The sequence below is a fragment of the Capra hircus genome, chromosome 5, assembly GCF_001704415.2.
Source record: "Capra hircus breed San Clemente chromosome 5, ASM170441v1, whole genome shotgun sequence".
NCBI lineage: Eukaryota > Metazoa > Chordata > Mammalia > Artiodactyla > Bovidae > Capra > Capra hircus.
Genome location: NC_030812.1, coordinates 92,824,969 through 92,852,401, shown reverse-complemented (window position 1 = coordinate 92,852,401; position 27,433 = coordinate 92,824,969). Strand labels below are relative to the sequence as shown.

General features: G+C 38.3%; 1 protein-coding gene across 4 annotated transcripts in view; it reads right to left on the bottom strand.

Moving 5' to 3' along the window:
- EPS8 (epidermal growth factor receptor pathway substrate 8) overlaps positions 1 to 27,433 on the bottom strand; it is a 208,314-nt gene that overhangs the window by 76,480 nt on the left and 104,401 nt on the right. For all 4 annotated transcript variants that reach the window (XM_018048434.1, XM_018048436.1, XM_018048433.1 and 1 more), the window contains exon 2: positions 1,984 to 2,063. In XM_018048434.1, the coding sequence (XP_017903923.1) occupies positions 1,984 to 2,042 (59 nt within the window). In that variant the 5' untranslated portion in view covers positions 2,043 to 2,063. The remainder of the gene's footprint in view (positions 1 to 1,983; positions 2,064 to 27,433) is intronic.

The window sequence follows — 27,433 nt, the reverse complement described above, 5'->3', positions numbered from 1 at the left end:
GAAATTCCAATACTTTTGCCATCTCATGTGAAAAAATGACTCATATGAAAAGACCCTGATGTTGGGAAAGATTGAGGGCAAGAGGAGAAAGGGATGACAGAGGATGAGATGGTTGGATGGCATCACCGACTCAATGGACATGAGTTTGAGTAAACTCCGAGAGTTGGTGATGGACAGGGAGGCCTGGCATGTTGCAGTCCATGGGTTGCAAAGAGTCAGACACAACTGAGCGACTGAATGGAACTGAACTGAAAATCTAGATAAATGAGGAGTAAGGTGGGTGGCTTCCCTGGTGGCTCAGTGGTAAAGAATCTGCCTGCCAATGCAGAAAACAAAGGTTCGATCCCTGTGTTGGGAAGATCCTTAGGAGAAGGAAATGGTAACTCATGCTAACATTCTTGCCTGGAGAATCTCATGGACAGAAGATCCTGGTGGGCTGCAGTCCATGGGATCACAAAAGAGTCAGACAGGACTTAGTAACTAAACAACAAAGGTGGGGGTAGGGGGGTAGGGAGTGTATTGTTAATACAAGAAAAATGGTTACTATCGAATGTGATATCTGGGTAAAACTAATAGATAAAACATCAAAAAAAGGACTAAGTTTCTATAAGTATGCTCAAGAAGACTTGACTGGCATTTAAGCAGAATCTAAAAGAATGGAAGGCAGCTCCAGAAGCAGGTGACAATTAAGTGAGGAAAAAGCATGTAGATCTTGCTCAAGAACAAGCATGGCTGCTGAAGGGATAAGCATCTAATGGGATGTGCTTGGCAGAGATGAATGGCTCAAGAAGCAGGGAAGGCAAATGGAGAGCTTAAGAATTAAATTTCTAATCTCTTTATACAGGGAAGTAACATGATCCAAACTACTTTTTAAGAAAGATAATCCAGGAATTAATGGCAAGGTAACCAGATGGAAAGACTGAAGGCAAAATGAGAAGAGTGTGGCAGAGGATGAGATGGTTGGATAGCATCACTGATTCAATGGATATGGATTTGGGCAAACTCTGGGAGATAGTGAAGGACAGGGAGGCCTGGTGTGCTGCAGTCCATGGGGTCGCCAAGAGTCAGACATGACTTAGCAACTGAACAAAACCAGATGGAAAGGGGCTGTAAAAATTCATGCAGAAGATAAAGCCCACAAATAAAGTTAGAAGAGAAGGAATAGTTTGGGATAGAAATAAGAATTCCTTAATAGAAGAAATTATAATAAATTCATGATTAAATGGATATTTATTATAAGAAAAAGGAAAAAATGAAGTTGTGGTAAAACTTTCTGACTTGAATAAACTCATGGACAAGATAAAGATGACACTTGACATACTCCCCTGGTGTCTCTTACTGACCAACACTAAAGGTATTGGCAATCATCTTTGTAAAAAGAAAAGATGAAGCAATGTGAATTGCTAGACCTGAAAAAATGTGAATAACCGAGCTATGAAAGACAACGAACTCTAAATCAGAATGACTAATATAAAATAACAACAATATTAACCACAATATAAAAGGCAATGGCCACTTAAGTTGGTGTACTGATTTCAAATTATATCTAAAGCCACAGGAACTGGCCTTTTTAAAAATTTTACACAATGGTAAATATCTTGAGAGACTGGACTAGATGACATTCAACTTTCGTCAAATGCAAATATTTTACAAATAACAAAAACTGAATGCTCCAGAGAAAGTGAAAGCTATGAAATACAGTACATATTCAACTATGGAAAGCATTAATACATAAAATACCAGAACCAAATGTCTTCAATTAGATCATTGTCATGGGGGTTGATTGCTTAATCATCTTTTTTCTTATAAGACACAGTAGACTTTTAACATTAACATATCTTAGTGTTACAAAGAAATTATATATTGAGGAATGAACTACATAAATAAGTGAAATCAATCTTTTTTGCTGAAAGTACAAAACAATTAAAACCACCAAAACAAATTAAAATAAGCAAAAAATTAAATATAAAATGTCCAACTTACTTCATTTGAGATGGATTCATTCTAAAACCACTGGGATGACTGGAAATATGACCATTCATCGTGATTCTAACGCTTGTGTTCTGAAAAGAGAAAGGTTCATGGATTGAAGGCAGTAAAAAGGTTGAGACATCTCAGCTTTAAAGTTATTCATTCAATAAAATACGTGTCACTTCCAGGATGATGCTACAAATATAAATATCTCCACCCTTTGAGAGCTCAGGCACCAGAATTACATATGGACATACAAACAAAGATTAAATTGCCATTTAAAAATTGTTTTCCTAATATTTATTTACTTATTTAGCTGCCCCAGGTCTTAGTTGCACCATGTGGGACCTTTGGTTGCAGCACATGGGATCTAGTTCCCTGATCAGGGATCAAACCCCAGGTGAGTAAAAGAAAAATTGTAAATATAGTTCTGAACCCTCAAACTAGATAAACATAAGTCTATATTTTACTCAATTTTATGAAATGTTATTTTAATATTTCATTATGAAAGTAATATAAAATCATTAAATTAAAAAAAAAACTTGAAAAATACAGAAAAGCACAAAATACAAAATAGACTGCAGGGAAAAGCATCACCCAACCCCATCATTTAAAGATAAACGTTTACCAGTCCTGTCAGTTTCTTCCAGTCTTTTTTTTCTGTATCTAGCTTTTCCTTCTTCCTTCCTTCTTTCCTTCCTTCCATTTTCTTTATTCCTTCTTTCAAAGCATATCTGACTACATCCTATCCATACACTTGGATATATCTTTTTTCCAGAAGGTATCCATTTATACATTCCTTTTACTTTTCACAAGAAAAGCAACTTTTTTTGATAGATAGAGTGCCTGATGAACTATGGAATGAGGTTCGTGACACTGTACAGGAGACAGGGATCAAGACCATCCCCATGGAAAAGAAATGCAAAAAACCAAAATGGCTGTCTGGGGAAGCCTTACAAATAGCTGTGAAAAGAAGAGAAGTGAAAAGCAAAGGAGAAAAAGAAAGATATAAGCATCTGAATGCAGAGTTCCAAAGAATAGCAAGAAGAGATAAGAAAGCCTTCTTCAGCGATCAATGCAAAGAAATAGATGAAAACAACAGAATGGGAAAGACTAGAGATCTCTTCGAGAAAATCAGAGATACCAAGGGAACATTTCATGCAAAGATGGGCTCGATAAAGGACAGAAATGGTATGGACCTAACAGAAGCAGAAAATATTAAGAAGAGGTGGCAAGAATACACAGAAGAACTGTACAAAAAAGATCTTCACGACCCAGATAATCATGATGATGTGATCACTAATGTAGAGCCAGACATCTTGGAATGTGAAGTCAAGTGGGTCTTAGAAAGCATCACTACGAACACAGCTAGTGGAGGTGATGGAATTCCAGTTGAGCTGTTTCATTCCTGAAAGATGATGCTGTGAAAGTGCTGCACTCAATATGCCAGCAAATTTGGAAAACTCAGCAGTGGCTACAGGACTGGAAAAGGTCAGTTTTCATTCCAATCCCAAAGAAAGGCAATGCCAAAGAATGCTCAAACTACCGCACAATTGCACTCATCTCACATGCTAGTAAAGTAATGCTCAAAATTCTCCAAGTCAGGCTTCAGCAATATGTGAACCGTGAACTCCTTGATGTTTAAGCTGGTTTTAGAAAAGGCAGAGGAACCAGAGATCAAATTGCCAACACCCACTGGATCATCGAAAAAGCAAGGGAGTTCCAGAAAAACATCTATTTCTGCTTTCTTGACTATGCCAAAGCCCTTGACTGTGTGGATCACAATAAACTGTGGAAAATTCTGAAAGAGAGGGGAATACCAGAACACCTAACCTGCCTCTTGAGAAATGTGTATGCAGGTCAGGAAGCAACAGTTAGAACTGGACATGGAACAACAGACTGGTTCCAAATAGGAAAAGGAGTACGTCAAGGCTGTATATTGCTACCCTGCTTATTTAACTTCTATGCAGAGTACATCATGAGAAACGGTGGACTGGAAGAAACACAAGCTGCAATCAAGATTGCCAGGAGAAATATCAATAACCTCAGATATGCAGATGACACCACCCTTATGGCAGAAAGCGAAGAGGAACTAAAAAGCCACTTGATGAAAGTAAAAGAGGAGAGTGAAAAAGTTGGCTTAAAGCTCAACATTCAGAAAACTAAGATCATGGCATCCGGTCCCATCACTTCATGGGAAATAGATGGGGAAACAGTAGAAACAGTGTCAGACTTTATGTTTTCGGGCTCCAAAATCACTGCAGATGGTGACTGCAGCCATGAAATTAAAAGACGCTTATTCCTTGGAAGAAAAGTTATGACCAACCTACATAGCATATTCAAAAGCAGAGATATTACTTTGCCGACTAAGGTCCGTCTAGTCAAGGCTATGGTTTTTCCTGCAGTCATGTATGGATGTGAGAGTTGGACTGTGAAGAAAGCTGAACACCAAAGAATTGATGCTTTTGAACTGTGGTGTTGGAGAAGACTCTTGAGAGTCCCTTGGACTGCAAGGAGATCCAACCAGTCCATTCTGAAGGAGATCAACCCTGGGATTTCTTTGGAAGGAATGATGCTAAAGCTGAAGCTCCAGTACTTTGGCCACCTCATGAGAAGAGTTGACTCATTGGAAAAGATTCTGAATCTGGGAGGGAATGGGGGCAGGAGGAGAAGGGGATGACCGAGGATGAGATGGCTGGATGGCATCACGGACTCGATGGACGTGAGTCTGAGTGAACTCCAGGAGATGGTGATGGACAGGGAGGCCTGGCATGCTGCGATTCATGGGGTCGCAAAAGTCAGACATGACTGAGCAACTGAAATGAACTGAATTTCTCTTCAGAAACCACTTTTAATCTGCTTCATAAACTGAACAAATTTCCTTCAAATAAGATGAGTGCAAATAAGTAAAACTTCCTTATTGCCATATCAATGGCCTTTTCTTTTTCTCCTAGACAGTATTCCTACACCTGAGTTATTTTTATTCACCCCCTAAATACTTGGCCCTTCCTGGTTTCTGTGGCACTAAACTATTTTGGATCCTGTCTTACATGTCTGACTTTTGTATACATTACATTACTATGTTGCTTCAATAACTGAGAGGTAGGTGGGACATATCCCAGCTTTATTATGAGACAAAGGCAAGAATAGAAACATTAACAACTATTGTGTCAGTTACATGTCAGGTACTATGATGAATACTGGGACTCCTAAGGAGATCAGAAGAGACATAGTCCTAGCTTTGGGCCAACAGTCTAATAGAAAAAACATATACTTAATAAGTAAATATAATATTTTAAATTGTTGTTACTATTACAAAGGGAAAATTCAGGGCCAAATGCGGGGGGTGGGGGGAGCGGTATATGATTTATTGGAACTTAAACAGGGAGGGCACAGAAAGTCTATAATAATATTGAAGACCTAGTAACTTCAAATTAACTCCTTCCCATTCTTCAGATCTCAGTTCAATCACCATGTCCTTGGGGAAGCATTTACTGACTTCTGTGAATAGATAAAAGCCCACCATCAGATACACTCAGCACTATACACAATTTTTCAAAGTATTTACTACAGTTGTAATTTCTCATTTGTTTAAATTAATTCCTGATTCTTCATTAGACTTTATGCTCCATGAGGTCAGAGACTTATCTGATGACTGCTGTCTCTTAAGCATTAAGAATGGTACCAGGAACAGGCTGGGTGTTCATAAGATATTAATTCAAAGGAAGAAGGATGGACTGGAAGTTTATATCCTGCTCTTCAAAGAGTTTACTGTATTCTTACGGAGATAAAACCAATCCCATATGAAACACACAGTAAATAGGTCCCAAGGTATAAGGCTCTATTTTAAATCTATTTAAAGGTTCTGAGATAGGAAAAGCAAGGCATATACCATAATTTTTGGAAGGGTTGGAACTTGACCATTTTTTAAAGAATGGATAAGATTTATAAAGGTCCTCAAAGCACTCAAGTTTAATTCAACATTTTCTGAGAGTCTTGTCCATATTTATTCACAGCTTAGAAGCAAATTTCTAAATTAAAGAACAAAGAAATATTGACCTTTAACCAACGTAAATAGTGCACCCATAAAATTACATTTATACTAATTACTGTTTCTGTTTTTATTATTGTTGTTGATTTTCCTTTGATTTATACTTAGATACAATCAGTGCACAGAGGTAAACCAGTTCTCTAGAGAAAAATAGAACCCTGATTTGTAATACTTCCTGATTTGCATTGTATAAATATTCCCACTATGGCTCATTCCAAGCTAGCAATGGTTTAACAGCAGCTTACGAAATCCTGAATATTTCACAGTTGGTTCTCACAAGCCTATAGGATCAAGAGAGAGCATACCACTGTTACATTCTAGAATTTGGGCCAGGACAGAGGCCTGAGATAACATTATGGTGTCTCAGTGGTGTGTGTGTGTATGGTGTGTGTGTGCGTGTGTGTGTGTTTAGTCGCTCAGCAGTGTCCAGTTCTTAGTAACCCTATGCCTGTAGCCCACCAGGCTCCTCTGTCCATGGGATTTCCCAGGCAATAAAACTGCAGCAGATTGCCACTTCCTCCTCCAGAGGATCTTCTGGACCCAGGGATCAAACCTGTGTCTCCTGCATCTCCTTCACTGTAGGTGGATTCTTTACTGCTGAGCCACCAGGGAGCTAAAGGTTAGGACAGAGGCTTTCACAAAAGCCTAGAACTTTAACACCATTTCTGGCACTAACTAGCCTAAGCAAGTCAATTAAGCCTCTGCCTCTATTTTTTCATTAGTAAAACAGAGGCAATTTGGTCTCTCTAGCTCACAGGGCTAACAAAAGATCAAATGAGATAGATGTACAAGTTTCTCCTAAAGGTAAAAAAAAAAAAAAATACTCTTTTAAAACAAGCTGGTTTATTTAATACTCAAATTAAACCCCCAGGGTTTGTAGTGATTTTTATCTAGTTTGCATTTTAAAACCACAGCAGGTGGTTTTAGTGAAAAGCGATAGCCACAGCTCATCTTTTTCATGTTTAATTCTTCATGACAGTCAAACAAATGCGTGGTTTGTGTTTTGTTTTAAAATAGTGATTTGTCAGAATGAGACACTTGAAAAAGGAATAGAAAATGTTGATTTGCTAAACTGAATTTTAAATATAGAAACTTTCCTCTTTAGCAACCAGAGTGTCATTTGTCACAGATGCTCATGTAGCATTGTGGAGGCTTTTAGATATTTAAACAAAGCAATACAGGGCACTCTTTGCAAAGGAAACAATTACAAATGTTTGTTTTCCTTTAGGTTTTTGAAAGATATATCCTATTTATACCTATACGGACCATATATATGCTGAGTCCTCAGTTGCTTCAGTTATATCCGACTCTTTGCAACCCCACGGACTATAGCCCACCAGCCTCCTCTGCCCATGGAATTCTCCAGACAAGAATACTGGAATGGGAAGCCATGTCCTCTTCCAGGGAATCTTCCTGACCCAGGGACTGAATCTGCATTTCCTGCATTGAAGGCAGATTCTCTACCGCTGAGCCACTGGGGAAACCATATACTTATATACATACTTTCACGCATTAGAGAAGGAAATGGCAACGCACTCCAGTGGTCTTGCCTGGAGAATCCCAGGGATGGGGGAGCCGGTGGGCTGCCGTCTCTGGGGTCGCAGAGTCAGACATGACTGAAGCAACTTAGCAGCAGCAGCAGCATGCCATACACATACATGCATACAAATATATATATATATATATATACACACACACACACATATATACCATATGTAGATATATATCTCTACTTAAGTCAAGTGGGCATTATGAAGCACTGCTGTTAATAAAGCTAGTGGATGTGATAAGATTCCAGCAGAACTATTCAAATCCCTAAAGGATGATGCCATCAAGGTTTTGCATTCATTATGTCAGCAAATCTGGAAGACCCAGCAGTGGCCACAGGACTGGAAAAGGTCTATCCTCATCCCAGTTCCCAAAAATAGTACCAAAAATATGATAACCATTGGACAAATGCACTCATCTCCCATGCTAGTAAGGTCATGCTTAAAATCTTGCATGCTAGGCTTCAGGCTTCAGTATTATGCAAATCAGGAACTTCCACATGTCCAAGCTGGGTTTAGAAAAGGTAGAGGAACTAGAGATCAAATTGCCAACATTCACTGGATTATAGAGAAAGTAAAGGAATTTCAGAAAAACATCTATCTCTGCTTCATCAGCTACACTCAAGCCTTTGACTATGTGGATCATGACAAACTGCGGAAAGCTCTTAAGAGAGATGGGAATACTAGACAATCTTACTGTCTCCTGAGAAACCTGTATGCAGATCAGAACAAAAGTTAGAACCCTGTATGGAACAACAGACTGGTTTAAGATTGAGAAAGCAGTATGACAGGACTGTCTGCTGTCACCCTGTTTGTTTAACCTATGCACTGAGCACATCATGAGAAATGCCAGGCTGGATGAGTTACCAGCTAGAATCAAGACAGGCAGAAGAAACATCAACAACCTCAGATATGTGGATTACACCACTCTAATGGCAGAAAATGAAGAGGAACTAAAGTGCCTCTTAATGAGGGTGAAGAAGGAGAGTGAAAGAGCTGGCTTAAGATTAATATTAAAAACCTAAGATTGTGGCATCTGGCCCCATTACCGCATGACAAACAGAAGGGGAAACGGTGGAAGTAGTGACAAACTTCCTCTTCTTGGGCTCCAAAATCACTGCAGATGGTGACTGCAGCCATGAAATCAAAAGACGACTGCTTCTTGGCAGGAAGGCAATGACAAACTTAGACACTGCGTAGAAAAACAGAGACATTACTCTGCCGACAAAGGTCCGTATAGTCAAGTCTATTGTCTTCCCAGGGGTCACATACAGTTGTGAGAGCTGGGCCATAAACAAGGCAGAATACCAAAGAGTTGATGCCTTCAACCTGTGGTGCTGGGGAAGGCTCCTGAAAGTCCCTTGGGCAGCAAGAAGATCAAACCAGTCAATCTTAAGGGAGGTTAACCCTGAACACTCACTGGAAGGACTGATGCTGAAGCTGAAGTTCCAGTATTTTGGTCATCTGAGGCGAACAGATGACTCACTGGAAAATTCCCTGATGCTGGGAAAGATTGAGGACAGAAGGAGAAGAGGGCATGAGAGGATGAGATGGCTGGACGGCATCACTGATGCGATGAACCTGAACTTGGGCATACTCCAGGATAGGAGGCTAGACAGGGAGGCCTGGTGTGCTGCAGTCCATGGGGCTACAAAGAGTCAGACATGACTGGGTGACTGAACAACAACAACAATATGTGCATATGTGTGTCTGTGTATATACATATGTATATTCATATATGTAGAGATATATCTACATACAGGAACAGATATATAACATAGAAGAATCATCAACTCTTACTGAGAAATTATATACTTTTACTTTTATTAACTCTTAGACAAAACAACTCAAAAACTGAGACAAAGTTTTTCTTCACTGCTCCTAAGGGCGGAAAAATTCAGTTAACTCTACTATACATTAACCACTTAATTCTACTAAAAGTGTACACTAAAATCTTCATTACAGCCTCCAACAAATTTGAAATAGCATCAATTTTCTTATGGAAACACTTTTTGTAAGTCATAGTGACTATAATTTTCCCCTCATTTTCTCCAGAAAATAGCATTCCTTAGCAATTACAAAGATAAGGAGGATAAATTTAAGATCTAAGGTAAGCGTACCAAAACTGTTCAACAATGAAATTTTCAAAGGAAAGCAAATAACATGTATGAAAGTCACTGTAAGAAGAAATAAATAAGGCTATAATAAGGCTGAACTAGCAAGATAAACTTGTATCAGAAAGCTTAAGATTCCAAATATAAATAAAATAATAATTTATATTCCCTTTTCTTTTCGATTTACAAAGTGATGAATGAGTCTGTAGGCATTATTCAATGTTAGTATCCCACTACACAATCTAGCTACTATACAACCAGCAGCCTCTCTGTATATTAAGCTGTTCTGAAATGACGTGTGCCCTAAGAAAAATGTCACAGATTTTTGTTTACTTGTTTATTTAAGTTTTTGTTAGTCTGTGTGTGACAGAGTACCTATCTTAAAGCAACTGTATTTCAACTTTAACTTCATTTAATTTTTGTCTCTTGATCTAAGTGATAACCAAACTGTGGGGTGAGGACGGTGATTACCATCATTATGTAGGGTTTTAAGTAAAACACCATTGAAACTTAATTTCTACCAATACTGTGTGACACAGTCTATTAGTGATTGTGCTTACAGTATAAAAAAGACCAAAAAGTATAATTTCAACCTTCTCAATCATCACATATTCTAACTCCTTCTGTGTCTTCTAGAGCAATCACTTTTCAATACATCTTACCAGTATTGTCACCTGTAGAAAAGTCATCATCTATTTCTCTATGTCATTGGTCAACCTTTTAGGAATAGAGAAATTTGATGTGTGAAAAAACTTAGGAAACAAATAACACTAAACTGTGATTTTTTAAAAAAAATGATGATGATGATGACAACAGTAGCTAACACTTGTTAAAGTATCACAATATGTTCTAAGCTATATGGAAGCACAGTGTTTTCTCAAGGCCAATCTCCATGTAGAAAGAATAATTCTGTGCCTTAAAGGCACAATACATTGCAATCATTTAAAATAATTATCTTGATTCTTTTTCTTTATAATTCTCAGAAAATTCTTAGGCTGTTTATAAGTTAGGTCATAATTTGGGAGGAAATCTATGCTCAATTCAGCATATCACTGGCTTAACAACTAGATGAAAAAAAATACTTGTTACTAAAACTTAACAAGCAACTAACAAGAAACATTCTAGTCATAATTATATGTTTAGTACTTAATAGACTTCTTAGGAAGGCCTAGCACAGAGAAGAGCCACATACACCTTATTAGTACTATCTGAGTATTTCCCCCTAATTCTTATTGCTATGATGATATCATAAGTGTATATACACCTCTTTGATATGATATGAGAAATGACTAACATTTCAGTTCAAAACATTAATACTATACTGATACTATACTGCTCCAGAGGAGCAACCTCATGTCCAAGAAGCAGTGGCTGCGTGAGTGCAGGAGGGCCGAGAGGAACCACTCCACATTCAAGGTCAGGAGGGGCGGCAGTGAGGAGATACCCCTCACAGTGAGGAGCAGCAGGTGTGCTTTGCTGGAGAAGCCGTGAAGAGATACCCCATGTCCAAGGTAAGAGAAAGCCAAGTAAGATGGTAAGTGTTGCGAGAGGGCATCAGAGGGCAGACACACTGAAACCATAATTACAGAAAACTAGCCAGTCTAACCACACTAGGACCACAGCCTGGTCTAACTCAATGTAACTAAGCCATGCCCTGTGGGGCCACCCAAGACGGGCAGGTCATGGTGGAGAGGTCTGACAGAATGTGGTCCACTGGAGAAGGGAATGCCAAACCACTTCAGTATTCTTGCCTTGAGAACCCCATGAACAGTATGAAGAGGCAAAATGAGAGGATACTGAAAGAGGAACTCCCCAGGTTGGTAGGTGCCCAATATGCTACTGGAGATCAGTGGAGAAATAACTCCAGAAAGAATGAAGGGATGGAGCCAAAGCAAAAACAATACCCAGCTGTGGATGTGACTGGTGATAGAAGCAAGGTCCGATGCTGTAAAGAGCAATATTGCATAGGAATCTGGAATGTCAGGTCCATGAATCAAGGCAAACTGGAAGTGGTCAAACAGGAGATGGCAAGAGTGAACACTGACATTCTAGGAATCAACGAACTAAAATGGACTGGAATGGGTGAATTTAACTCAGATGACCATTATATCTACTACTGCAGGCAGGAATCCTTTAGAAGAAATGGAGTAGCCATCATGGTCAACAAGAGTCCAAAATGCAGTACTTGGATGCAATCTCAAAAATGACAGCATGATCTCTGCTCATTTCCAAGGCAAACCATTCAATATCACAGTAATCCAAGTCTATGACCTGACCAGTAATGCTGAAGAAGCTGAAGTTGAACAGTTCTATGAAGACCTACAAGACCTTCTAGAAATAACACCCAAAAAAGACGTCCTTTTCATTATAGGGGACTGGAATGCAAAAGTGGGAAGTCAAGAAATAATTGGAGTAATGGGCAAACTTGGCCTTGGAATGTGGAATGAAGCTGGGCAAAGACTAATAGAGTTTTGCCAAGAAAAGGCACTGGTCATAGCAAACACCCTCTTCCAACAACACAGTAGAAGACTCTACACATGGACATTACCAGATGGTCAATACTGAAATCAGACTGATTATATTCTTTGCAGCCAAAGATGGAGTAGCTCTATGCAGTCAGCAAAAAAAAAAAAAAAAAAAAAAAGACCAGAAGTTAACTGTGGCTCAGATCATGAACTACTTATTGCCAAATTCAGACTGAAATTGAAGAAAGTAGGAAAGACCACTAGACCATTCAGATATGACCTAAATGAAACCCCTTAGGATTATACAGTGGAAGTGACAAATACATTCAGGGGATTAGATCTGATAGACAGAGTGCCTGAAGAACTATGGACGGAGGGTCATGATATTGTACAGGAGGCAGTGATCAAGACCATCCCCAAGAAAAAGAAATGCAAAAAGGAAAAATGGTTGTCTGAGGAGGCCTTACAAGTAGCTGAGAAAAGAAGAGAAGCTAAAGGCAAAGGAGAAAAGGAAAGATATACCCATTTGAATGCAGAGTTCCAAAGAATATCAAGGAGAAATAAGAAAGCTTTCCTCAAAGATCATTGCCAAGAAATAGAGGAAAACAATATAATGGGAAAGACTAGAGACCTCTTCAAGAAAATTAGAGATACCAAGGGCACATTTCATGCAAAGATGGGCACAAAAAAGGACAGAAATGGTATGGAGCTAACAGAAGCAGAAGATATTAAGAAGAAGCGACAAGATATACAGAAGAACTATACAAGAAAGATCTTCATGACCCAGATAACCACAATGGTGTGATCACTCACCTAGAGCCAGACATCACAGAATGTAAACTCAAGTGGGCCTTAGGAAGCATCACTATGAACAAATCTAGAGGAGGTGATGGAATTCCACTTGAGCTGTTTCAAATTCTAAAAGATGTTGCTGTGAAAGTGCTGCACTCAATATGCCAGCAAATTTGGAAAACTCAGCAGTGGCCACAGGACTGGAAAAGGTCAGTTTTCTTTCCAATCCCAAAGAAAGGCAATGACAAAGAATGTTCAAACTACCACACAACTGCACTCGTCTCTCATGCTAGCAAAGTTATGCTCAAAATTCTCCAAGCCAGGCTTCAACAGTATGTGAACTGTGAACTTTCAGATGTTCAAGCTGGATTTAGAAAAGGCAGAGGAACGAGAAATCAGATGGCCAACATCCACTGGCTCATAGAAAAAAAGAGAGTTCCAGAAAAACATCTATTTCTGCTTTATTGACTATGCCAAAGTGTTTGACTGTGTGGACCACAACAAACTGGAAAATTATTCAAGAGATGGGAATATCAGACCACCTGACCTGCCTCCTCATACATGTGTATGCAGGTCAAGAAGCAACAGTCAGAATTGGACATGGAACAACAGACCGGTTCCAAATCGGGAAAGGAATACGTCAAGGCTGTATATTGTCACCGTGCTTATTTAACTTCCAGAGTACGTCATGCGAAATGCTGAAGCACAAGGTGGAATCAAGATTGTCAGGAGAAATATCAATAACCTCAGACATGCAGATGACACCATCCTTATGGCAGAAAGCGAAGAAGAACTAAAAAGCTTCTTGATGAAAGTGAAAGAGGAGAGTGAAAAAGTTGGTTTAAAACTCAACATTCAGAAAACTAAGATCACGGCATCCAGTTCCATCACTTCATGGCAAATAGTTGGAGAAACAATGGAAACAGTGACAGACTTTAATTTTGGGGGGCTCCAGAATCACTGCAGAGATTGACTGCAGCCATGAAATTAAAAGATGCTCGCTCCTTGGAAGAAAAGCTATGACTAACCTAGACAGTATTAAAAAGCAGAGACATTACTTTGCCAACAAGATCCATCTAGTCAAAGCTATGGTTTTTCCAGTAGTCATGTATGGATGGGAGAGTCGGACTACAAAGAAAGCTGAGCACTGAAGAACTGATACTTTTGAACTGTGGTGTTGGAGAAGACTCTTGAGAGTCCCTTGGACAGCAAGGAGATCCAACCAGTCAATTCTTAAGGAAATCAGTCCTGAGTATTCATTGGAAGGACTGATGTTGAAGCTGAAACTCCAATACTTTGGCTACCTGATGGGATGAACTGACTCATTTGAAAAGACCCTGATGCTGGGAAAGATTGAAGGCAGGAGGAGAAGGGGACGACTGAGGATGAGATGGCTGGATGGCATCACCAACTCGATGGACATGAGTTTGGGTGAACTCTGGGAGTTGGTGATGGACAGGGAGGCCTGGCGTGCTGCGCAAAGAGTCACAAAGAGTCGGACACGACTGAGCAACTGAACTTAACTGAACTGAACGCAACTATAGTTCCATAAAATTTTTGAAAAAAACAAAATAAAAAAGTTCATCAAATCCTTGGATCTGGGACTCAGATCTCCGAAGAGAGCAGGTCAGGCAGTTGGAACTGGAATTCCTGAACAGGAACATGGAGGTTGCAACTGGGAGTGTGGGGAAGAGAGAGTGGTTGGATCAGATCTTGAACAATTTCTGAGCAAGGTTTCCATGAAATTTCACAAGTCGTATGAGGAATTTAAAGTGAAATCTGTGTATATTTATTTATGTATGAGTTTTCCTTTTTACATGTACCCTCCCTATACAGCCTTGATAAAACCTTTCATCAAAATGTGTACCTTCTACATTACACTATCTCCATGACTAATAGTGGACTTACAGTCTTATATACTGGTTGCTACAATAAACTGACTTCCTGTTTTGTTTTGTTTGTGTTTCCATCACTCTAGGAGACAGATTTTAAAAGATATTGCTGATATTTATGTCAAAGAGTGTTCTACTTATGTTTTCCTCCAGGAGTTTTATAGTGCCTCATTTTACATTTAGGTTGTTAACTAATTTTGAGTTTACTGTTGTGTATGATGTCAGAGAATGTTTCAATTTCATTCTTTCACATGTAGCTGTCCAGTTTTCCCAGCACCACTTATTGAAGAGACTGTCTTTTCTCTATTGTATATTCTTGCCTCCTTTGTTGTAGATGAATTCATATTAGATGCATGGGTTTATTTCTGGGTTTTATAACCTATCATTCTATTGATTCATATGTATGTTTCTGTGCCAGTACCATATGGTTTGGATGACTTTAACTTTGTAATACAGTCTGAAGTAAGTTACCTTGATTCTTCCAATTCATCTTTCTCAAGATTGCTTTGGCTATTTGAGGTCTTCTGTATTTCCACACAAATTAAAAAAAATTTTGTTCTAGTTCTGTGAAAAAGGCAACAACAAATTGACTTTTAAAGGGGCATATACTTTATCAGTGGAAATTTTTGACTCAAAAGTACCCTGTGATGTAATTAATCAGCTAAAGTAGATTCTGGTGCCTCCTCACAACCTGCCACCCTTTTAAAGAGACTTATTTAGTCCAATGAATATGCTTGAAGTCTTATTAAAACTGCAGCCTTTTATTAAAACTACAGTATTTTGAAATAAAATTTTAAATTTCTGAATCATTTTAGGTTTACAGAAAAATTATGAAGATAGTGCAGAAAATTCTAGAATTCCCCATTCCCTTGTTAATATCTTATATTAATATGGTATATTTGTCACAATGAATCAGTATCAACATTTTATTATTATCTAAAGTCAACACTTTATTCAGAGTTCCTTCATCTTTTTACCTTTTTTTTTTTTTTTTCTTTCCTGGAATCCTATCCACAATACCACATTACATTTAGTCCCCATGTTTCATTAAACTCCTCTAGAGTGTGACCATTTCTCAAAGTTTCCATGCTTTTGATGACTTCAGGTGACTTAAAACATAAGTTTATTCTCTCATAGTTCTGGAGGTGAGAAGTCCACAATCAAGGTGTCAGCGGAGCGAAGCTGTCTGTGAAGGTTGCAGGGAAGAGTTCCCCCTCGCTCCTCTGGCTTCCGACAGTTGCTGCTCGCCTTGGGTTTCCTTGGCTTGTACACGCGTTGCTTCAGTCTGGCTCTGCCTCTATATGACCTCTGCTTGGTGTGTCTCTGAGCCCAAATTCCCTGCTTTTCATAGGGACACCAGTCAGTGGAGTTCGTGTTCACTCTAATCCAGTATGACTTCATGGTAACCTGGTTTATCAACCCTATCTGAATGAGGGGTTCACAGCCAAACTAAATTGGTTCAGCCACTATGGAGAACAGTACAGAGATTTCTTTAAAAACTGAAAAATAGAGCTACCACATGATCCAGTGATCCCAACCCTGGGAATATATCCAGAGAAAACCATAATGTGAAAACATCCATAGACCCCAGTGTTCGCTTCAGCACTATTTACAGTAGCTAAGACATGGAAGCAGACTAAACGTCCATCAATAGATGAACAGATAAATATGATGTGGTGTATAAACATATATATATATAGTAGAATATTACTGACATAAAAAGAGTTAAATAATGCCATTTGCAGCAACATGGATGGACCTAGAGATTATCACACTAGAAGGAAGCCAGACAGAGAAAGACAAATATATGACATTGCTTATACGTGGAACCCAAAAAAAGTGATACAGATGAATTTATAAAACAAAACAGACCCACAGACATAATAAATTTATGTTTACTGAAGGGGAGAGGGGAAAGGGATAAATTAGGAGTTTGGGATTAATATAAACACACTGTGCGTGCATGCTCAGTCACTTCAGTCTTGTCCAATTCTCTATGACCCTATAGACTGCAGTCCACCAGGCTTCTCTGTCTGTGGGATTCTTCAGGCAAAGATACTGGAATGGGTTGCATGCCCTCCTCCAGATGGTCTTTCCAACCCAGGAATCAAATAGCATAAACACACTACTGTATATAAAACAGACAACCAACAAAGTCATACTGCAAACACGGAAAGTGAAAGTCAAGTTGTTCAGTTGTGTCCGACTCTTTGCAACCCCATAGACAGTAGCCTACCAGGCTCCTCTGTCCATGGGATTTTCCAGGCAATAGTACTGGAATGGATTGTCATTTCCTTCTCCAGGGGATCTTCCCAACCCAGAGCTTGAACCCTGGTCTCCCGCATTGTAGACAGACGCTTTACCGTCTGAGCCACCAGGGAAGTCCAAAACAGACAACCAACAAAGTCATACTGCAAGCACGGGGAACTATACTCAATATTTTATAATAACCTATATGGGAAAAGAATACATACAACTGAATCACTCTGCTGTATACCTGAAACTAATGCAACATTATAAAATCAACCATACTTCAACTTAAAAGAATTTTAAATTAAAAATAAACAAACAAATGAGGTCACACTAATTTGTACAGAGCAGTAGGACATGAACATTTCTTCTGGGGGACACAATTCAACCTGCAATGATGACCTTGGCAGTTTTCTGGGGAGTGCTGCACTTTGCTAATCTGTAGAATGTCTCTCTATAGGGGTTTGACTGTTTTTTTCTCATGGTTAGAATGGAGTTATAGATTTTGGAAGAAAGACACAGAGACGTGTGCCATTCTCATCACACAAGACTAGTACATGCTGCTACCCTGACTCCACTTGGTTTATGCTGACCTTGGCAGCATTTGTCAGGTCTCCCCATGATAAAGTGACTTTCCTTGCCACCATTACACAAGCCCTCTTGGGAAGGAGGTCAGTATGTGTAGAATATTCTTAAGGGGTAGACAGTGATGCTCCGTCTCCTTGAGGAAGAACTATCCACACAAATTATTATGAATTATTCTACATAGAGATTTGTGTGTATTTCCCACCATTACTTTATTTATTCTATTTTTTTTAAATCTTAAACTGGTAAGATGGAAAGACAAAAAAGAAGTTTATATTCACCAAATAAAAACCCCTAATGATTCATTCCCTATAAAACTCCTATTTCAAGTGGTCCAGAGAAGATCTGAGTTAAGCTTCAGTTGTGCTGGGTACAGAATACTGCTAAAGAGAGAAAGAAAAGAACTAGAAAATGAAACCAAGAAAGCAACTAAAATCAGGGCATGAGACAGATTATAGCCCTTAACAAAACCCCTGGCTACCACCAGCAAAAGATGATCAGAATTTTAAAAAGTAAACATTATTTAAGACGTTCCAATCTTCCCACAAGTAAAGAGTTGTTGGGCACGGATTCTCAGAAGAGGCAGGAAAATACTCACTGGGGACATATTCTCTCAGGGTACAAATTAAAAAATAGATTTTTTTCTGTCAATTCATTCCTCAATTGAGCAGAATTCAGAGAACATTTTCGAAAAAGAAGTCAAGAAGACCATCTCACCCACCCCACCTGCCACCTCCCCCAATAATTTTTTTTTTCAAATTTCCTCTTCTTGTACATCAGCCTTGAGGGTTACTATTCACTGATATTGTACAAACCTTGGTAGAAGGCTTCCAAAACTAAACTTGGTGCCATTGACTAATACAAAACAAAAGCCATGAGGAAATCAGGACTTCATATGATATATGATGTATCTTAATTGCTAAACATCCTTTTTCCATGGTAGTGCCCTACACTAAATTAGTGCAGGTCAACATATCTTTTAACAAAGGCAAACAAAGAGTTATCTGGGCCTCACGTAACCCAGCTGGGTGGAGAGACAGATAAAAAAAATGTTCTAAATTTATCCTTAGTGAAATCGAAACCCTTGAATTCAAATTTCATTATGATGTATTAAATGGTCCCTAAAAATAGTAAATCATAAAACCTCACAGGTACAGTGAGAAGAGCTCTGACCCGCAGATGAGACATAACATTTTAATATTTAACTACCCTGTTGCCAAGATTACCTTCCTTGGCATTATCTAGAGCAAAGGATGTTAAACAATAAACAGAACATGGCAGGCAATTCGCTCTGAATTTTCAGCACAGCTCCTTAACAGGACCTATGGTTTACAAACTAGACAACAAATTTTAGAAATGGTCACAACCCACAAAATGGGAAATACCACCTTTAAGCAAATGTGCTGAATTCATCCCACTTTTCCAAAACATACATACATCTCCCTAAGGTTATTAGAAGTAAAAATGTTTAAGTTGAACACTTAGCAGGATTGATACAGGACTTTAGGAAAAAAAAAAAAAAAGCAATTCTGTACAAGTGAAGATCAGATCAGCTTACTGATGTATTATAATGCACATGGTCACATCACCCCTACTCTGCTTTTCAGATCTGTTATTAAAAGATGCTACTTTCCATCTTAATTTCATCTCTCCCTGTCTGCCATATCACTCAAACATTGATTAATCTGATAAGACATGGAGGTCTCACATCTTATCAAAGTATTTATTATTTCAATTTGTTTGATCTGTTTTAGCAAGACATGGTTTTACAGATCCAAATATCAGCATAATGGTTACACAGGGGCAGGTATTTCACTCTGATAGAAGACCTTGTCTACCGCTCTAGGTATCAGAGCATATCAAGTTCAACGTACATAGCTTTATAAGCCCATGGAAAGTTCATGACTAGGCAGATAAGGTAAAACTCTCAAACCATTCTGAAATTTTTCTTATTCCTATTATTCAATACAGCTTAATATTTTGTTGACAAATATAAAAATTCACTTCTCTCAAAATACTATTTTTCATTTATCCTCAGAAACAGAGGTAGTCCTAATATGCTGTTAGAAAGTGATGCAACAGAAAATAGTCAAAACAAAAAAATGTCAATTCCAGTGATCACTTGCATTTGGCTGAATACGAAAATAACTGCTCAATAGTAGGTACTCTTGCTAAGAAAATAACCGTTTGCACCCCGTCAAACTCAAAGAAGATCCAGCACTAACAAAGCCTTCCTTTAAAATGTGTCCATCTTACAGAGATGAGGAAATCTTAGAGGAAAAAAACACAAGGAAAGAAAAGGTGTATTTAGGAAATGAGCACATTACAGGTAACGTAAAGCACAGTAAAGAGTTCAAGAGAGCTAGATTAGGGGTGGGTCTACAGAACAAAACCTCCCTCAAAGAAGGACTAAATCACAGAAGGCAAGGTAAAGACCTTTAGCAGTGTATGGTACAGTGCGGGAGAGACATCAAAGGGATCATTTATGATACAATGTGGCAAGCAGAGCGCAGAAGACTAGGTGAGCACCTCCTATTGGGAAGGGGAGGGCATTCAGTTCCTAAAAGCCTTCCTTCAGGTCTTCATGATGTATGAACCAGGTAAACCACAAGAGAAAAGGAAAGAGTGAGGATAAGAGTCAGCTTCATACAGTTAGGAAACCACCAGGAGTTCAGAGTTGGTGTAGAATAACTTGAAGAGGGAGGGCGTAACAAGGAATGAAGCTGGAGATCCGATGAGGATGAGCATCACAGAAGGCAAACCTACATGTATATCAGATTTGGTTAGACCAAAGTTCAGCTCACTGTGTCTGTGCAATTGCCACTCACAGCACACCGGGGTTAAATTTCCTTTTTTGTACAATCTTTTCTCTTCATTCATAATTACCTTACCCTTGACTCTTAGTTCTCCTATGTACTTTTATTAGTTTCATTCCTTTGCTCTCCACCAGAAGTGGTGGTCTTCTTTCAGTACATTTAAACACCATCTAGACTATCCTTTTCCTCTTTCTGCGGGCATCTCTCTGATCTCTATATATTCCTACCATGATCAGAACTGATGACTCTCTAAGCCTCCAGCAGGCTTTCATCGTAGTACCCAAATTCAACATCTTCCTCTTCATTACCCTCATCTTTCTCCTGTCTTAGATCCTTGTTTCCTGGATCCCAACTTTCCCATTTTCTTAAAGTTTTTTTTTTTTTAATCTTGGAAAAGCACATACTTCTGGAAGTAGCCTAGATGGAAGCAACCTAGATGTCCTTCAGCAGATGAATGGATAAGAAAGCTGTGGTACATATACACAATGGAGTATTACTCAGCCATAAAAAAGAATATATTTGAATTGGTTCTAATGAGGTGGATGAAACTGGAGCCTATTATACAGAGTGAAGTAAGCCAGAAAGAAAAACACCAATACAGTATACTAACACATATATATGGAATTTAGAAAGATGGTAACGATAACCCTGTATGCAAGACAGCAAAAGAGACACAGATGTATAGAACAATCTTTTGGACTCTGTGGGAGAGGGCAAGGGTGGGATGATTTGGGAGAATGGCACTCAAACATTCATAATATCATATGTGAAACAATTCGCCAGTCCTGGTTTGATGCATGATACAGGATGCTTGGAGCTGGTGCACTGGGATGACCCAGAGGGGTGGTATGGGGAGGGAGGTGGGAGAGGGGTTCAGGATGGGGAACACGTGTACACCCATGGTGGATTCATGATGATGTATGGCAGAATCAATACAATATTGTAAAGTAATTAGCCTCCAATTAAAATAAATAAATTTATATTTTAAAAAATAAATCTTGGAAAAGCACATACTTCTGGAACTTTCTGAGAAAGAGTATAATGAGAAAGGTAATTTCTGAAGCTTTATATAACTGTAAATGTGTTTAGTCTACGTTCATAGATGATCAAGTTTATCTCAGTTTCAAATTTCATACTGCAAATTATTTTTGCCCTGTAATTTTGAAGGCATTGTTCTTGTGTCTTCACTGATTTCCTGAGATGACAAGGGTCATTCTGTTTCTCAGTATTCTATTAAGGGCCTTTTTTTTTTTTTTTTTTTTTTTTTTCCTTTCTGCAAGTTCTGGAATTTGGCGATCTTCAGTTTTTTCCTCTGTTGTTTTCCTGAATACATCAGTGTAGGAGTGTTTTTTTTTAATTCAATATATTAGAAACTCAATAAGCCTTTTAAATTTGAAAATCATTGTCCTTAAATTCTAGTAAATTTTGAGTTATTTCTTGCACAGTTTCTTCACTACATTTTTAAAAATTTTCTTTAAAAAAAAAAAGCTTATTATTCAGAATAGGACCTCTTGGATGGAGTCTCTAATTTTCTTGTTTATTCTCTTTTGTTTTCCATTTCCTGTTATTTTTGTTCTACTTTTTGAGTGGCTTCCTCAACTTTATCTTCAAAATACATTTTAATTTCTCATTGTCTTTCATCAATTTTTAATTTTTCAGGAGTACATTTTCATGCCCTACATGTTTCTTTCCTTAAAGCACCTCTTCTTATTTCCTAATTGCAGTGTATTCTTCGATATTTCTGAGAATATTAATAATAGTATTTTAAAATTTTATTCGCCCTTGTCTTTGTTTCTGTCAATTTCCATGTTTAATCTAGGTTTGTTTCGGTCTCCGAATTTCTTCAAATGTCTGGTGATCACTGGTTGTTCCTCACCTTGAAGATGGAGCACAAAAAAGCTGACTGGCAAGTCTGTGTCAATGGGTGGGTCTTGTTAACAGGTGGGCTTCACTGCAGAGTAATCTGGCTGGGCTGTTCCACTTGGAGATCCCAACTATTAGTACCTATAAGTCTTCTGCACAAATGGTTCAGAGTCTTCAAAGAAGTATATTCTGGTTTCATACCTAGAGAATACATATCTGACTTCCAAAATGTGGGGGAGGAACTGAAGTACCCTGAGGGTGTCTCACTACTTATTAATTATTTCACTGAGTCCTCTACCCTCTATCTGCACCTTGGTATCTCCCACTCAAGAGTTCTCCGCTTCACATTCTCCACGGAGTAAACTTCCAGTCCTGCTGGACAGTGGGGAGGTACCTGGGGTCCAAGTTCTCTTGAAACACACTGCCACCTCTTCCTCCTGTTTTCACCTCACCCTCACTGCTGAGCCTTTCTGATGTGAACCTTAATGTCTCTCCCTAGAGGCTTGAGTTTCAGTTTCTCAGGATATGTAGGCTAGTTACAATCATTTCTGGATTTTCCAGGGTCCCTTGGTCTTACCAAGTTTCTGCATTTTTAAAATCCCTTCACTGTCATCATTTTTGGAAGGAGCGGAATAAATGTATGTGCTTAATCTGCTTCTGGGAAATAGATGGGGGAAACAGTGGACACAGTGTCAGACTTTATTTTGGGGGGCTCCAAAATCACTGCAGATGGTGACTGCAGCCATGAAATTAAAAGACACTTACTCCTTGGAAGGAAAGTTATGACCAACCTAGATAGCATATTCAAAGGCAGAGACATTACTTTGTCAACAAAGGTCCATCTTGTCAAGGCTATGGTTTTTTCAGTAGTCATGTATGGATGTGAGAGTTGGACTGTGAAGAAAGCTGAGCACTGAAGAATTGATGCTTTTGAAATGTGGTGTTGGAGAAGACTCTTGAGAGTCCCTTGGACTGCAAGGAGATCCAACCAGTCCATCCTAAAGGAGATCAGTCCTGGGTGTTCTTTAGAAGGACTGATGCTGAGGCTGAAACTCCAATACTTTGGCCACCTCATGCGAAGAGTTGACTCATTGGAAAAGACTCTGATGCTGGGAGGGATTGGGGGCAGGAGGAGAAGGGACGACAGAGGATGAGATGGCTGGATGGCATCAGTGACCTGATGGACGTGAATCTGAGTGAACTCTGGGAGTTGGTGATGGACAGGGAGGCCTGGTGTGCTGCAATTCATGGGGTCGCAAACAGTCAGACACGACTGAGCGACTGAACTGAACTGAACAGTCAATGAATTGACTGCAAATAGGTTATGAGCACAATTTATCTTATCCCTTATTTAGCTAAGATGTTTTGATCTCCAAAGTGTCTGAACTGAACTGAATCTGCTTCTTTCTCTAATGTATTTTTTTAAATAAAAAATGTCATCTTTATTACTATTAAGTTGTACCTAAGAACACGGCTTGTATATAAAATTAAATAGCTCATGGAAATTTGCTATATAACATGGCAAGTTCAAATCAGGTGCTCTGTGACAATCTCAAGAGGTGGGATGGGGTAAGAGGCAGGAGGGAGGTTCAAGAGGGAAGGGAGATAAGCATACCTATGGTTGATTCATGTTGATGTATGGCAGAAACCAAAACAATATTATAAAGCAATTATCCTTCAATTAAAAAGAAATTTTAAAAAATTTTTAAAGGAACATGGCTTGACTTGTGGTTTCTCATCATATCCTAAAATGTGTTTTTTTCCCTTTTTGAAACTTTTAATTTTTTTCTATTATTTTTCAAATACTTTTCTTATTTAGGATATTACATATCTAATATATTTTCATGGCCTAAAAATGGACAGATATCTGTAAATGAAAAACTTAGGAGAAAAATTCAAGTCACCTCTAATATGAACTTGAGAAGTTAAGGTAGCTACGAAATATGAGTACAAGTTTATACTAAAAATAAAAGTGCCATAAAAGTCAGAGTAAAAGCACACACACACAAAAAATGAAGGGTATTCACTTTACAAAAAGTCAGCTGATATTTTGGTAGTATACAATTAACCGCCTGTTATTTTTGTAGCAACAAATGCTATTTTCAATTTGCAGGAAAGAAACATTATAATATGTAAAAGTGAAGCAATATCTCTATCTAAATCAGGCATTATTGTTAACGAAAAATGCTGTAACTATTTTTTCAGAAATTAAATCATAGCACAACAGAATTAGGTTTCTAAATGAAACCTGAAATTTATCCTTAGGTAAATAAGCACTAATTTATTCATTTTAATTAAACAGATTTTTAAATAGTTTTTTCCAAAGAGATGCCTTTTAAAATAAATGTATCTGGGAACAAATTCTTTGTGAGCTCCCCTCAAAGAAAAGTCAAGAGATATCTGTGCATTCATTTTAAAATTCTAGTTGCCCATAAAAAATAGAGTGAAGCTTTCTTTTCTTAAGAGATTAGATATTTTTATAGTCATAAAAATTAAAAGAAGAAAATTTAAGTTCTATGGGAAAATTTTTTAAATCAAGGCTATGAAATTTCATACTTAAAAGGCAGTAAATATAATCTTTGACTGTAGACAGTACTACTTTTTAAAATGTCTGCCAAATTATAACAAAATGGACATTTTCAAAAACAGACATATATCTGTTTACTATGGTAAAAAAAATTAATGCTCATTTATTAAGCATTTTAGGGTGTCAGCCACTGTGCCAGGCACTATTTGTACATTATCTTACTAAATTCTTACCACCTAATGAGGTTATAAGAGTTTTATTATCCCTCTTTTAATAGGAAATCTGGGACCTACAAAAGTTACAAGTAAAGGTAACTCGGCCATGATAGCTGTGTACCACGGCTAAGAACTGACCGCCAGTCATGCTTTTAACCACTGTTGTACACTTTCGTTTCACTAATGACAAATCTGGTATTTTGAATCTGGCTGAGGCTATGTCAACACTCCCGAATTAAAAGCCAAAATGACCTTTGTAAATGATTACTCAAACAAGATTCATCCAACATTTTTCGGCACATCAGCACAAGCCAATAACAATACTCATTCATCCATTTGCTCCTTCACATGGAGTTACTAATAACCATTCCATAGTTACTGTTGCTCAAGATAAACACTGTTAAATAAAACTTCCAGCATTGATGAAAAAGAACAATATCATCACCGTTCAGTGTAGCAGCTGGGCACAAGTACTAAACAACTGAAGTGTAGCTAGGACTACTGAGGAACTGAAATTTGAATTTTACTAAATTTAAATTAATTTAGTGGTGCTTCTTCATGGTGCTTATAATCTAGTGGGGAAGCCAGAATGAAATAAGTAAAATAACAAATATAATAATGTATCATTTGTTAATTGCTTAGAAGAAAAAGAACAGAAAGGTGGAGGACAGAGGAGGCTGGTGTGCAACAGTCCATGGGGTCGTGAAGAGTCAGACATGACTGAGCAACTGAACAACTTATAAATCTATAAGTCAGATTGAGTCAAACCTAGCTACAAAATTCTGAAAAGGATGGGACTGAGAGATTCATTCTGAAAATGTTATTTCAGGATTTCATCACTTAAAACCTAGGATAATTAGTGTAACTTTAAAACAAAGAATTTATGCATGTTTTTGAAAGCGCTTTCAGTATTTCAGAAGTGATGAACGGAAACAATGCCCTGTTTGCAAATACATGCAAAAATAACTCTGAATGAGAATGTTTTTTTTTAACCCTATTCCAGGTAACAATCTGAATTTAAACTAAATAAAATAAAAGATAATAGGAAAGAAGAATTGAAAAAACTAAGGGTAGGAAATTAAAAGATGCTTGCTCCTTGGAAGAAAAGCTATGACAAACCTAGACAGCGTGTTAAAAAGCAGAGACATCACTTTGCCAACAAAAGTCTGCATAGTCAAAGCTATGGTTTTCCCAGTAGTTGTATACAGATGTGAGAGTTGGACCATAAAGAAGGCTGAGCACTGAAGAATTGATGCTTCTGAATTGTGGTGCTGGAGAAAATTCTTGAGAGTCCCTTGTACAGCAGGGGACCAAACCTGTAAATCCTAAAGGAAACCAACCCTAAATACTCATTAGAAGAACTGATGCTAAAGTGGAAGCTCCAATACTTTGGGCAGCTGACGCAAAGAGTTGTCTCATTAGGAAAAAAAAAACCCTGATGCTGGGAAAAATTGAAGGCAAAAGGAGAAGGCGACAGCAGAGGATGAGATGGATGGCATCACTTGCTCAATGAACATGAATTTGAGCAAACTCCAGGACACAGTGGACTTCCCTGATGGCTCAACTGGTAAAGAATCCGCCTGCAATAAGGAAGACCTGGGTTCAATCCCTGGGTTGGGAAGATCCCCTGGAGAAGGGAAAGGCTACCCACTCCAGTATTCTGGCCTGGAGAATTCCATGGACTGTACAGTCCATGGGGTCACAAAGAGTCGGACACAACGGAGCAACTTTTACTTTCCGGGACACAGTGAAGGACAGGGAAGCCTGGCATACCACAGTTTATGGAGTCACGGAGTTGGACACGAATTAGAAGCTGAACAACAACAAAGGCAGTAAAATGGTAACTGAAAGTACTTCAAAGTTAAGAACCCAGGAAATGAGAGAGAAACAAATGAGCCATTATTACTACTTGGGCATAAATGGAAGTTTTTATAGCAACATGTCCACTATTGGGCCACAGCCAATTTATAAGTCAAAAAACAAAAATATTTTCCAGGTATTAAATTCTGGATTTGAGCACTTGGAAGAGCAAACACAACTCTCCAGTGAATTAATAAGTGAAAAAAGGTGTTTGGGTCAGCCTGGAAGGGAGAATCACTTCAAACTGTCATGTTCCTGGATCACATTGTGTGGATTTTTGTTTGTGAGGTGAAGATAGATCTGTTTGGGGAAGCAGGCTATTTGAGGTCTAAAGGAAGTAGAAATTTGAAGAGGGAATTATCACAAGGCTGGTAATGCCATATTTGCATTTCTTTCTTTCCATTCCCATAGTTCCCAACTCTGAGCAACTGGGAAAAGGGCCCACAGGCTGAGGGAGTTAGAAAAAATGGGGAGGAGCAAGACTG